The 13,069-nt window shown below is 42.3% G+C and overlaps 1 protein-coding gene across 2 annotated transcripts in view; it reads right to left on the bottom strand.

Moving 5' to 3' along the window:
• Positions 1–4,909: 4,909 nt before the first annotated feature.
• The window catches only part of RALA (RAS like proto-oncogene A), a 70,603-nt gene continuing 62,443 nt past the window's right edge, over positions 4,910–13,069 (bottom strand). For both annotated transcript variants that reach the window (XM_062178981.1, XM_062178980.1), the window contains one exon: positions 4,910–6,907. In XM_062178981.1, coding sequence (XP_062034965.1) covers positions 6,785–6,907 — 123 coding nt within the window. In that variant the 3' untranslated portion in view covers positions 4,910–6,784. The remainder of the gene's footprint in view (positions 6,908–13,069) is intronic.

Genomic DNA, 13,069 nt, shown 5'->3' with positions numbered 1-13,069 from the left:
ATGTGATGTATGTCTGTAGGCCTCTGTGCCCACTTCGCTTCCTTCACTCATGCTATTGGCCCACTCAGGAAGGTTGCCTTTTGTGATGCAAGCTGACCTTCAAGGTGAAGGCAGCCCTGGTTTCCTTGGTGGCTTGAGTCAGTGAATTTTTTTTTTTTTTAATTTTTTTTGACAGGCAGAGTGGACAGAGAGAGACAGAGAGAAAGGTCTTCCTTTACCGTTGGTTCATCCTCCAATGGCCGCGGAGGCCGGCACACTGCTGATCTGAAGCCAGGAGCCAGGTGCTTCTCCTGGTCTCCCATGCGGGTGCAGGGTCCAAGGACCTAGGCCATCCTCCACTGCACTCCTGGGCCACAGCAGAGAGCTGGCCTGGAAGAGGGGTAACCGGGACAGAATCTGGCACCCTGACTGGGACTAGAACCCGGTGTGCCGGCGCCGCAAGGCGGAGGATTAGCCTATTGAGCCACGGCGCTGGCCGGTGAATGATTTTCTAATCCCTCAAATGCAGCTTCACTTGCATGCAATGTAGTGGGATTTGCTAGTCTTGGCGCTGGTATCTTGGGCTGCTCTAGAAAATGTTTTCCAAGCTGAAATTCTTCAGCACTTAACTCTGTATTGCTTGCAAATCAGGGGTCAAAATTTTGAATGACTGGATCACTCCAGTCTTTCAGGCAACAAGGTCAAGTGTTCTGAAGGCCTCCTCTAGGTCAGAGCTTTCATATCAGGGGCCAAAGAGAATACTCACCCCCTTCAAGTTGCCTTTCACCAAATGCTCCAGACCTCCACTGAAGTTAGACAGGAACCAGCAGCCGTATCTCGGGTTTGTCTTAGCCTCCATGCTCATCAGTGTCCACACTCGCTGGCAGGAATTGCTGGTTTGATGTGTGGTACTAAGGTAGGGTAGAAAGAACACGAAGGACTCGGCCACTGTGCAGGATTAAGGCTGGAGGCTGCCTCTCCAGCTGTGACCTCTCACAGGCCACCTGGTTTCTCCAGATGTCACTTCTCCATCTCTGATTTGCCATCAGAGGGTCTTCTCAGTGCAGATTCGCTGGATACAGAAGTGGGGCAACTTGAATCTCCTTCAACTCGAGTCTTAGTCCCTTCTTGGCGGACGTGTCAACGTAAAATATAAGGGCCTATGAGGTATTTTTATGTTCTGCTTAGAGCCAAACAGTGTCATGTTCTCCTTAGAGCCAAACAGAAATTACATTTATTGAGGACAGGAGGCCAGGTTGATAACTTTCCTCTGCATTAAAAAATATATACATATATATGAAATAAAAATTACTTATTTTTCATGCACTCTACCTAGAGTAAGACAACAAATGCTGTGCTTTATAAACAGGGACCTGAGGTTCATCTGAGCTCAAAGCCAATGGAAAAGATGGAGGCTGACCTCAAATTTCAGTTCATCAGGCTCTGAGAAATGGCACCCTGTATTGTGCTGTCTCCATTCAGAGCAGTCAGCCTCCGCCCAGAATTTGGAAAGGTAAATGGAAAACTGGAACAGAAAGCACTTGAATTGTGGCTCTTAGATTATTTGCACAATCTTTTCTAAGTTCCTTCTTTCTCATCAGCTGGCTTCTGGGGTTGATTTTAGGCCAACCTCTAGGGCTCTAGGAAAACCATCTAAATATCTTTCCACTAAATCTGGAATCCTTTATAAAGATCAGGTCATAAACTAATGAACAGGAGTTGGCAGATATGCAGTTCCCAGGGCTACAACCTGAAATTCCACTATACGTCCTCCACAGCCCAACACCTGTAGGCAGAGGTCCAGGAGGTTAGCCTGCACACCTGCTCCTTTCCCTTCAAGTTCAACAAGCCTTGTTCCTTCTTTTTTTTTTTTTTTTTTTGGTGGTTTCACTCTGCTTTTGCAAGTACTATCTATGTGTAAGAGGCTTGCAAGCACACAAATGCTGTCACTGTTTATTTTCCTTAGAGCTTCTGATAAAAGCAATCTTGTCCTTCTGTCACATCAGCCATGCAAGTTCTCATGTGTCTCATCGCCCATCCTAAATGATATTGAGTGCTCCTCCCCAGAAATGGTGTCTGGGTATTGACTGAGAATACCCATAAGCAGACCTCCCTCCTAGCCCTTGGCTGTTTGCTACAAGGGGATTGTCTACAACAGCTGCATGCAGAGCTGCTGAAGCAAAGAACTGGGAAACTACTTTGCAGTTAAAATAGGGACTGAAAGCTCTGGGTTGCCAAAGGAATGCTGCCTCTTTACTGATGTTATGGAAAGAACTCCATAGCCGAGCTCTGCACTGGATTTATTCTATTTGGTTCTTAAACTTTTTTTTTTTTTTTTTTTTTGACAGGCAGAGTGGATAGTGAGAGAGACAGAGAGAATGGTTCTTAAACTCTTAGCAACCACGCTGCAAGTAGGAGGCTTTTCTGTTCACACATCTTCACATTTTCGGAAGACAATCCCTGAATGAATGAGTGGCTGTAGCCTTGGGACAATTTTAGCATTTCCCACCTTCCTATAGGTTAATAAGTAATTAACTGTAGTCTGGGATCCACTAGGCCTTTCCTACTGTTGGGAGATTTTGGGAGCATGGACTCTGAAGCCAGATTATTTGCTTCCAATCTCAGCTGATATTTATTAGCTTTGTGGTGCTGGGCCAGTTAGTCAACTTCTTTATGCCTCATTTTCTGCATTTACAGAATAGGTGTTAATGATGGAACCAACCTCATTGGGTCAAGTATGAAGTATGAGAATACTTCAAAAAAGCAGGTGGAAAATGAAATTGAAAGTTTATTTGGAGCCAGCACTGCGGCTCACTAGGCTAATCCTCCGCCTGTGGCACTCCGGGTTCTAGTCCCGGTTGGGGTGCCGGTTCTGTCCTAGTTGCTCCTCTTCCAGGCCAGCTCTCTGCTGTGGCCCGGGAAGGCAGTGGAGGATGGCCCCAGTGCTTGGGCCCTGCACTCACATGGGAGACCAGGAGGAAGCACCTGGCTCCTGGCTTTGGATCGGCGCAGTGTGCCGGCCGAAGCAGCCATTTGGGGGGTGAACCAATGGAAGGAAGACCTTTCTTTCTAACTCTGCCTGTCAAAAAAAAAAAAAAAAAAGTTCATTTGGTACCAAAATTTGGTACCAGATTTCAGCATTTTTTTTTATCAAAGAAAGCTTATGATTTAATTGAATTTTCTATGAACTTTTTAAAATCCCCTCATATATAGTAGCTTGGATGTGTTGTATGTTTGCTATTATTATATGAGTTGATGATCCTAAGACACTGCAGGCCTAGTCCAGAGCAAAGAAAACTAGACTTAGTATTTTATTTTTTTCATTTGAAATTCAGAGTTGGGAGGAGGGGAGTGGAGAGAGAAAAAGATCTCCCATCTGCTGATTCCAGCACTGAGCCAAGATAAAGCCATCTGGGTCTCCCCTGTGGGTGGCAGATGCCCAAACACTTAGGCCATCTTCCGCTGCTTTAGCAGGGAGCTGGATCAGAAGTAGAGCAGCCGGGACACATACCAGCACCCATGTGGGATGCCAGCACCACAAATGGCAGCTTGTTACCCACTGAGCCGCAGCGCCAGCCCCTAGTGTCTAATCTTTGAGAAATGTCGCTGCTTCTTCCTAGTGCATGCGCTAAGTAGGTACTTTCTGCAATGTGAACATCTGCAGTTGCCCCAGCTCAGGGTTGTCTTTCACTGGTAATTCCCTGGCAGTTCATAAAAACCTTACAAAAATGTAAAGGCGTTAATGAAGACCTCTTTTGACTGTCACTCTTGACTTTCAAAGTTATTTGCTAAAGGACATTTTTAACACTGTATGAAATAAACAGATTACTCTGAAATCTCTACAAGAATTGTAGTAAATGCTTTTTGATAGTTTACCCTTAATGTGCTAGTTAGGGTTGCCAAGTTTTGTTTTCCATCTTTGTTACAAAATTTTGAGCCATGACATTCTGGTTCTGTCGGAGACTTCAATCTATAACCTTTGGTGCATTGTATTCAACATATCCCATACTGGTATAAGGAATGGGTCCACACAGTGGACTTAAATTATGCCAGCTATACCTTAAATGTGCTCATTCTTGCACTTCTTAGGTAAGAAACGCAAATGAATCAGTTTTGAAAGGTGCTCAACACTAATGAATCAGTTTTGAAAGGTGCTCAACACTGGGCCAGATCAAACCCTGTAATACACAGGTTGATAGTAGATCATTATTTCCCACAGAACATCAAATGTGCCAGAGAATGGACTAAAGCCTGGTGAAATGGCAACAGGGTTCCCAAGTGGGTAACTAAACTGTCCCTGGGCGACATTCTGATTACAAAATGAATATGCAGCTTTCACCTATTCATCCTAGAGTCTTGCCCTGTGCACAGTTGCAATTTTCAGGACAGCATAAAGAGTTATCTTCTGGGGCAAGCACCGTGGCACAGCAGGTTAATCCTGCACCTGTGGCGCTGGCATCCCATATGGGTGTTGGTTCTAGTCCCCGGCTGCTCCACTTCCAACCCAGCTCTTTGCTATGGCCTGGAAAGCAGCGGAAGAAGGCCCAAATCCTTGGGCCCCTGCATTCATGTGGGTGACCAGGAAGAAGCGCCTGGCTCCTGGTTTTGGTTTGGCCCAGCTCTGGCCATTGTAGCCATTTGGGGAGTGAACCAATGGAAGGAAGACCTTTCTGTTTCTCCCTCTCACTGTCTGTAACTCTACCTCTCAAATAAATAAATAAAATCTTTAAATCTTTAAATCTTCTTTGTGTTTGTGCACATGGGAGTGGTTCCATTTCTGAGCCTGGATTTAAACCTGAGCAGTGATAACACTGTTACGTAGGAAATCTGGTATTACACAAAGAAGTTCCCAAACTGAAAACTCAAAGGAATTAGTTGGTTGAGAATCTGAACTTTATGTGTCACACTGCAAACATCAAGTAACAGCACAAAGATTTTAAAAAAGGAAGTTTATTGGTCTTTAAATGGCTCAAATTGCAAATAAACGAATTGGGTAGTGGCATCAGCCTAAGACATGTGATGCATTTTTGTCAGTTGGCTTCATAGCACCTCAGTACCCAGGAGAGGAAAGGTCTCAAAGCAAAGTCACAATGTTAGTGGTTAGGACCCCTGGTTAAATAAGACTGCAATGAGTGAGTACACATAGAGATTGCTGGGCCCGCTGGCCAGTATTACATTGGTAACTTTAATTCTGCACATGGCATAACCTATGAAAAATACGAAATGGAAGATGTACATCTCACACCTTTGAGGGACAAATATTTAACATGACAAGCTGGATATAGTATCTAAAGAGCTGAGTTCCTTAAAAGTCTAGTTTTGTTAGCTTACATATACAACCTGTTACCTGGAATGCCTGAACACATCCTTGACTTGTTCAAATTAGGGCTGAGTAAAAAGAAAAAAGAAAAAAAAAATCTGTTAAAATCAACTGTCCTAATTCCATCCTGAAGAGGAAAAGAAAAGTGACAGTGGTCTGTGTATTTCTCATCAAAATTATGTATCCAAATAGCATGCCGGAACTCTTCCAGTGGCAACATCACACCATAGTGACACCGCCTGACACACTGTGGTCTCTGTGTGCCACACCGTTTTCTGCACTATGCCCGGGTTTGATTGCTTGATGTTATTTTTAGGAAGATATAGCTACACAGTGCTTCATTAGGAACATAAACAAGACTACAGATACTCTCAATAATTTCTATAAAGCCAAACTGTAAACCTCAGGAATACAAGTTTAGAAATAAACAGGTGGCAAGCATGCTTATTCTCCCCAAGTGTTCTAATGCAAAATGCATTAGTGCTGCTGACGTTTTTCCTATGCCCTAATTCCAGGAATTTAAAAAGTAACACTTATATGCTCACCACTCGTAGAAAGTGATTTCTAGGGACCAGCATCTTAGGAAAAAAACAAAAGAAGAGGCTTCACTCAAACACAAGGGGTACTGAATCTTCAAAGTCTCAAATTATCTTACAAGTAGATGCTGGCCCTTCACTTCAAACCACCTTACAGTTATGAAAGCAGTCAAGAAGCTCTGGAACCTTATTTTCAAGAACCAGAGTATGGCACACAGTTTTCATCTGGACAGACTCCGAGTGGACAGTTATTTCTCAAGAACCTTCTATACAAAAGCTGTACTCCATACCAGGCATACAGTGTCTCACAGAATGATGAAACTGGGTATTTTTCGGTTTCTAAATTAAGGCATATTCCAAAATGTCCGTGTACAAGTTTACACCACTTTTCTAAGTTAATCACCAGTTAATTAATGCAGACTCACAGATGAGTTACTCTCAGTTTAACTATATGTAACAACCATGCCAACAACTTTTTCTTCTATATTTTGCATAACAATGGTTAAAAAAAGTGGTACAGTTTAACTATCATGTTCACAATTGTCATTTTTCAAGGCAGTAGAAGACCAAGACATTTTAAAATCATATAAAATTTAAGCTTTATAATAAACACCAGAGGAAGTAGCCTTTCCTCCCATTCCCCACCCCACATCTCACCTCTTTATTTAACAGTTCCAGAAAGACTGCCCGAGAGACACACACGCTACATTCAGGACCGTGATAAATGTAGGCAGTTATGAAATAAGCTGAACTTTGCTTCTTGGAGAAGCCACATTAATTTCTTTTTAAAGTGAATCTGACTTTCAGTGCAGTTCCAATTCATGCTTTTAGTGATACATAACAATTTCCAAAATGTTAAAGTAATTTCAGTCAATTGGGCCTTCAATGGCAATGCTTATAAATTATATTTATTAGTATGGTCAAGGTAAGAAAGGAGTTTGGGCTTTGATTATAAAATGCAGCATCTTTCTCTGATTCTCTTGGCTAAACTTTTCCTCTTCTTTTTCCCATTCTTTTCTTTGCTGTCTTCCATCTTTCTGGCTCGAATTTCCCTCATTAAATCAAAAAATACCTAGAAAGAAGAAAATAGGGTAAATAAATCACACAGATAATATAAATCTAGTATTTCTCCAAATCAAAGCAGTAAACCTTGAGAATAACTAAAGAAGAAATATTTAAGAGCTCTTGCTTGGAGGTTACAGGGAAAGGAAAACACAATACTAAAGTCTACTTCTAGTATCTTGAGAAAATGGAAAATTTTCTAAATGTTCATATAACATACCTGATATTCCTATTCCAATTTTCAAGACTAAAATGAAATAAGTGAGTCAATATGGTAGAAAAGGGAGGGAGCTTACTGCTCTAGTCTAAGGGAAGATAGTAAAAAAAAAAAAGTGGAGAGAGCGCAGTCTCACGTTAGGGTTAGGGAGAAAATGGCAGAGGAAACTCCACACAAATCAGAGGGACACTGTGGACATGCATGGAGGGTGTGGAGGTGCACAACTCAGGACCCCGCAGCCAAGAGCCTCAGCACCAGCTCTGGAGTGAGATGAGAGCAGACTATAGTAGCTGAGCCACTGGCAATAAAGCTGCGGGAAGAGCCTAGCAGGAGTCCAGCTTGGAGCCCTGTAGGGCACAGTGTACCTGCCAACCTAGAGGGAAAAAAAGAGGGACATGATTCTCCCCAGCCATCCAGCACCAGCATCCTGTAACTAGCTGAGAGAGGGCAGGTGCCATTGTGGACATATGCAACAGCTGTGCCTACTCATATCCGAGCCCAGCAACTGCTGGGAGAATTGACACGGGGCTAGGAGCTTGCGACTATAGGCCTGTGTATCAGGACTGTGAAAACACTGTGGCTGGGGCCGGCGCCGCGGCTCAATAGGCTAATCCTCCGCCTTGCGGCGCCGGCACACCGGGTTCTAGTCCCGGTTGGGGCGCCAGATTCTGTCCCAGTTGCCTCTCTTCCAGGCCAGCTCTCTACTGTGGCCAGGGAGTGCAGTGGAGGACGGCCCAGGTGCTTGGGCCCTGCACCCCATGGGAGACCAGGATAAGCACCTGGCTCCTGCCTTCGGATCGGCGCATTGCGCTGGCCGCAAAAAGGAAGACCTTCCTCTCTGTCTCTCTCTCTCTCTCACTGTCCACTCTGCCTGTCAAACAAACAAACAAAAAAAAAACACACTTGGCTGGATGGGTGGGCTCAGGGTGTGGCTGGGACTTTGGACAGTGGTGGCTCCACACACTCAGGGCTCCCTGATTCCCTGGTGAGTGTCATTCCTGTGGGATCCATGTTTACAATGAGGACTGCACAGATCCTTTGTGTGGTTCTTGTGGCAGCACAGATGAACACTGTACCCACTGGGGCTAGCGCCCATGCACTGGTCTCCTTTAAGGAGGGGAGGTGAGTGTGAGACTATGCCAACAGAGCAAAGCAAACCTCCCTTCTGATTAAAAAAAAAAAAAAAAATTACCATGCCCAACCTGGGTGTCACCTCGGGCACTCCCTTCACCCTGGAGCACTGAACAGAGCTCCCTGGCCACACCCACCATATTCACTGAAAAAGTAGACATTGTACTAAGTCACAGAGGCATGCTCCAAAGATAAAAGCCATCACAGGGAAAAAAAACTAAAAAACAAATGAACAAAAAAAAACCAAAACACAACAGTTAATCTCTACAAATGCCTAATAATAAACATAGCAATTCAAGGAACAAGGAAGACAACATGATGCCCCCAGAAGAACATCAACTTCAATTGTAGAATGTGTAGATGAAGAGCCTGACGGAATTAAAAAACTGATCATGGGATTATTTAGAAGTAATCAGAGGCAAATTCATGAACTAAAGATACCTGTACATAAATGAAAATTTTTCCCACAAAAATTGGGGTTTTAAAGAGAAATAAAAATGAAATCCTGGAAGTGAAGAATTCAATAGAACAAATAAAAAACGTGGCTAGAAAGCCTTAACAGATTCTGTGAGGCAAAAGAAAAATATCCAAGTTAGAAGACAAATCACTTGGGGCCAGTTTGAGACCTGGCTGCTCCACTTCTGATCAGATCTCTGCTATGGCCTGGGAAAGCAGTGGAAGATGGCCCATGTCCTTGGGCCCTGCACCCATAAGGGAGACCTGGAAGAACCTCCTGGCTCCTGGCTTTGGACTGGCCCAGTTCTGGCCGTTGCAGCCATCTGGGGAGTGAATGGAAGACTTTCTCTCTCTCTCTCTCTCTCTCTCTTTCTCTCTGCCTCTCTGTAACTTTGCCTTTCAAATAAATAAATCTTCAAAAAAAGAAAGAAAGAAAGAAAGAAAGAAAGAAAGAAAGAAAGAAAGAAAGAAAGAAAGAAAGAAGAAATAAGAAAACTAAAAAACAGTGTTGAAGATTTATGGGGATAGTATCAAATGACCCAACATAGGAGTCTCAGGAGTTCCAGAAAGTGAGCAAAGAGAGAATGGATTAGAAAGCCTTTTTGGCAAAATAATTACTGAAAACTTCCCTAATTTGGATAAAGAAAGGGACGTCCAAGTACAAGAAGCACACAGAACTCCTAATAGACATGACCAGAAAAGACCTTCACTACAACACATTGTATTCAAACTCTCCACAGTAAAACATAAAGAAAAGATTCTAAAATATGTACAAGAGAAACACAGTGTTGAAGAAACTTTATGGCAAATAGTACCTACACCAAGAAAATGGAAAAGCACCAAATAAATGAGCTATCAATGCATTTCAAGCAACTAGAAAAAATAACAAACCAAACCCAAAGCTAGTAGGAAAAAAGAAATAATTAAAACTAGAGAAGAAGCTGGCGCCGTGGCTCAATAGGCTAATCCTCCACCTGCGGCGCCGGCACCCTGGGTTCTAGTCCTGGTCAGGGAGCCGGATTCTGTCCTGGTTGCCCCTCTTCCAGGCCAGCTCTCTGCTGTGGGCCGGGAGTGCAGTGGAGGATGGCCCAAGTGCTTGGGTCCTGCACCCGCATGGGAGACCAGGAGAAGCACCTGGTTCCTGGCTTCGGATCAATGCGGTGCGCCGGCCGCAGCGGCCATTAGAGGGTGAACCAACGGTAAAAGGAAGACCTTTCTCTCTCTCTGTGTCCACTCTGCCTGTCAAAAAAAAAAAAAAAAAAAAAAAACTAGAGAAGAAATCAATAAAATCGAAATCAAAGTTACAATACAAAAGATCAGCAAAATGAAAAGTTTTTTGGGCCGGCGCCGTGGCTTAACAGGCTAATCCTCCACCTTGCAGCACCGGCACACCGGGTTCTAGTCCCGGTTGGGGCGCCAGATTCTATCCCGGTTGCCCCTCTTCCAGGCCAGCTCTCTGCTATGGCCCGGGAAGGCAGTGAAGGATGGCCCAAGTGCTTGGGCCCTGCACCTGCATGGGAGACCAGGAGAAGCACCTGGCTCCTGGCTTCGGATCAGCAAGATGCGTCGGCCGCAGCGGCCATTGGAGGGTGAACCAACGGCAAAAAGGAAGACCTTTCTCTCTCTGTCTCTCTCTCTCACTCTCCACTCTGCCTGTCAAAAAAAAAAAAAAAGTTTTTTGAAAAACTAAGCAAAACCGATACACCACTGACCCAAATAACTAAAAAGAAAGAAGACACAAATCAATAAAATCAGAGATGAAACAGGAAATGTAACAACAAACACTATAGACATAAAAAGAATTATCAGAAATTACTACAAAGAGCTGTATGCCAACAAACTGGGAAACCTAGAAGATATGGATAGATTCTTGGACACATACAACCTACTTAAACTGAGCCATGAAGACACAGAAAATCTAAATAGACCAATAACCAAGATGGAAATTAAATCAGTAATAAAGACCATCCCAGCAAAGAAAAGCCCAGGACTGGATGACTTCACTGCTAAATTCTAACAACATTTAAAGAACTAACTCCAATTCTTCTCAAGCTATTCAAAATAACTGAAAGGGAGGAAATCCTCCCAAACTCCTTCTATGAAGTCAGCATCACCTTAATTCCTAAACCTGAAAAAGATATAATAAAGAGAACTATAGACCAATTTCCCTAATTAACATAGATGCAAAAATCAACAAAATACTAGCCAAATGAATCCAACAACACATCAGAAAGACCACCCACTGGGACCAAGTGGGATTTATCCCTGGTATGCAGGGATGGCTCAACATTCGCAAATCAATAAGTGTGACACATCACATTAACAAAGAACAAAAACCATATGATTATCTCATGCAGAGAAGCATTTGATAAAATTCAACATCCTTTCATGATGAAAACTTTAAGCAAATTGGGTACAGAAGGAATATTCTTCAACACAATCAAGGCAATTTATGACAAACCCATGGCCAGCTTTCTATTGAACAGGGAAATGCTGTAAGCATTCCCGCTGGGATCTGCAACTAGAGAAGGATACCCACTCTAACCACTGCTATTTAATACAGTCCTGGAAGTTTTAGCCAGAGCCATTAGGCAAGAAAAAGAAATCAAAAAGATACAAATTGGGAAGGAGGAAGTCAAACTATCCCTATTTGCAGATGACATGATTTTATAAAGAGACTCCACTAAGAAACTAGTGGAATTCATAGAAGAGTTTGCTAAAGTGGCAACACACAAAAATCAACACCCTTTGTATACACATACAATGCCACAGCTGGGAAAGAACCTCTAAGATCAATCCCATTCACTAAAGCTACAAAAAAAAAAAAATATATATATATCAAATACCTTGGAATACATTTACCCAAGGATGTCAAAGATCTCCACAATGAGAATTACAAAACATTAAAAAAAGAAATAGAAGAAGACACACAAAGAAGGAAAAATCTTCCATGTTCATGGATTGGAAGAATCAATATCAAAATGTCCACACTACCAAAAGCAATTTACAGATTCAATGCAATACCAATCAAAATACCAAGGACATTCTTCTCAGATATAGAAAAAACAATGCTGAAATTTATATGGAAACAAAGGAGACCCCAAATAGCTAAAGCAATCTTATACAACAAAAACAAAGCCAGAGGCAACACAATACTAGATTTCAAGACATACTACATGGTAATTATAATCAAAACAGCCTGGTATTGGTATAAAAGCAGATGGATAGACCAATGGAACAGAGTAGAAACACCAGAAATCAATCCATGCATCTACAACCAACTTATATTTGACCAAGGAGCTAAAACCAATCCCTGGAGCAAGGACAGTCTCTTCAACAAATGGTGCTGGGATTTCCACTTTGCAGAAGTATGAAGCAAGACCTCTACCTTACACCTTACACAAAAATACACTCAAAATGGATTAAAGACCTATGACCTTTTACCTTCAAATTACTAGAGAACATTGGGGAAACCCTGCAAGACACTGGCATAGGCAAAGAGTTCTTGGAAAAGATCCCAGAGGCACATGGAATCAAAACCAAAATTAACAAATAGGATTACATCAAATTGAGAAGCTTCTGCACTACAAAAGAAAAACTCAGAAAAGTGAAGAGGCAACCAACAGAATGGGAGAAATTATTTGCAAACTATGCAACTGATGAAGGATTAATAACCAGAATATATATATAAAGAAATCAAGAAATTCAACAAAACAAACAAAGAAGTTAAGAAATGGGCAAAGTACTTAAACAGGCATTTTTCAAAAGAAGAAATCCAAATGGCCAGTAAACACATGAAAAAATGCTCAGTATCACTAGCTACCAGGCAAATGCAAATCAAAACCACAATGAAGTTTTATCTCACCCCAGTTAGAATGGCTTTCATACAGAAATAAAAAAATTCTGGATGTGGGGAAAAAGGTACCCTAATCCACTGTTGGTGGGAATTTAAACTGGTACAGCCACTGTAGAAGGCAGCATGAAGATACCTCAGAAATCTAAATATAAACCTACCATATGTACCAGCCATCCCACTCCTGGAAATTGACCCAAACAAAATGAAATCAGCATATGAAAGGGTTATCTGTACCTCCATGTTTACTGCAGCTCAATTCACAATACTAAGATATGCAATCAACCCAAATGCCTTGCAACTGAAGACTGGATAAAGAAATTATGGGATATGTACACCATAGAATACTACACAGCAGTACAAACATAAAAGAAAGAAAGAAATCCTGTCATTTCCAACAATATGGACGAAACTGGAAAACATCATACTTAGTGAAATAAGCCAGTCCCAAAAGGACAAATACCATATGTTCTCCCTGTGATAATTAACAGAGCATCTGAAAGGTAATCTATAGA

Source organism: Lepus europaeus, chromosome 20, assembly GCF_033115175.1.
Source record: "Lepus europaeus isolate LE1 chromosome 20, mLepTim1.pri, whole genome shotgun sequence".
NCBI lineage: Eukaryota > Metazoa > Chordata > Mammalia > Lagomorpha > Leporidae > Lepus > Lepus europaeus.
Note: the sequence above shows the minus strand (reverse complement) of the source record. Positions and strands in the feature narration are given on the sequence as shown.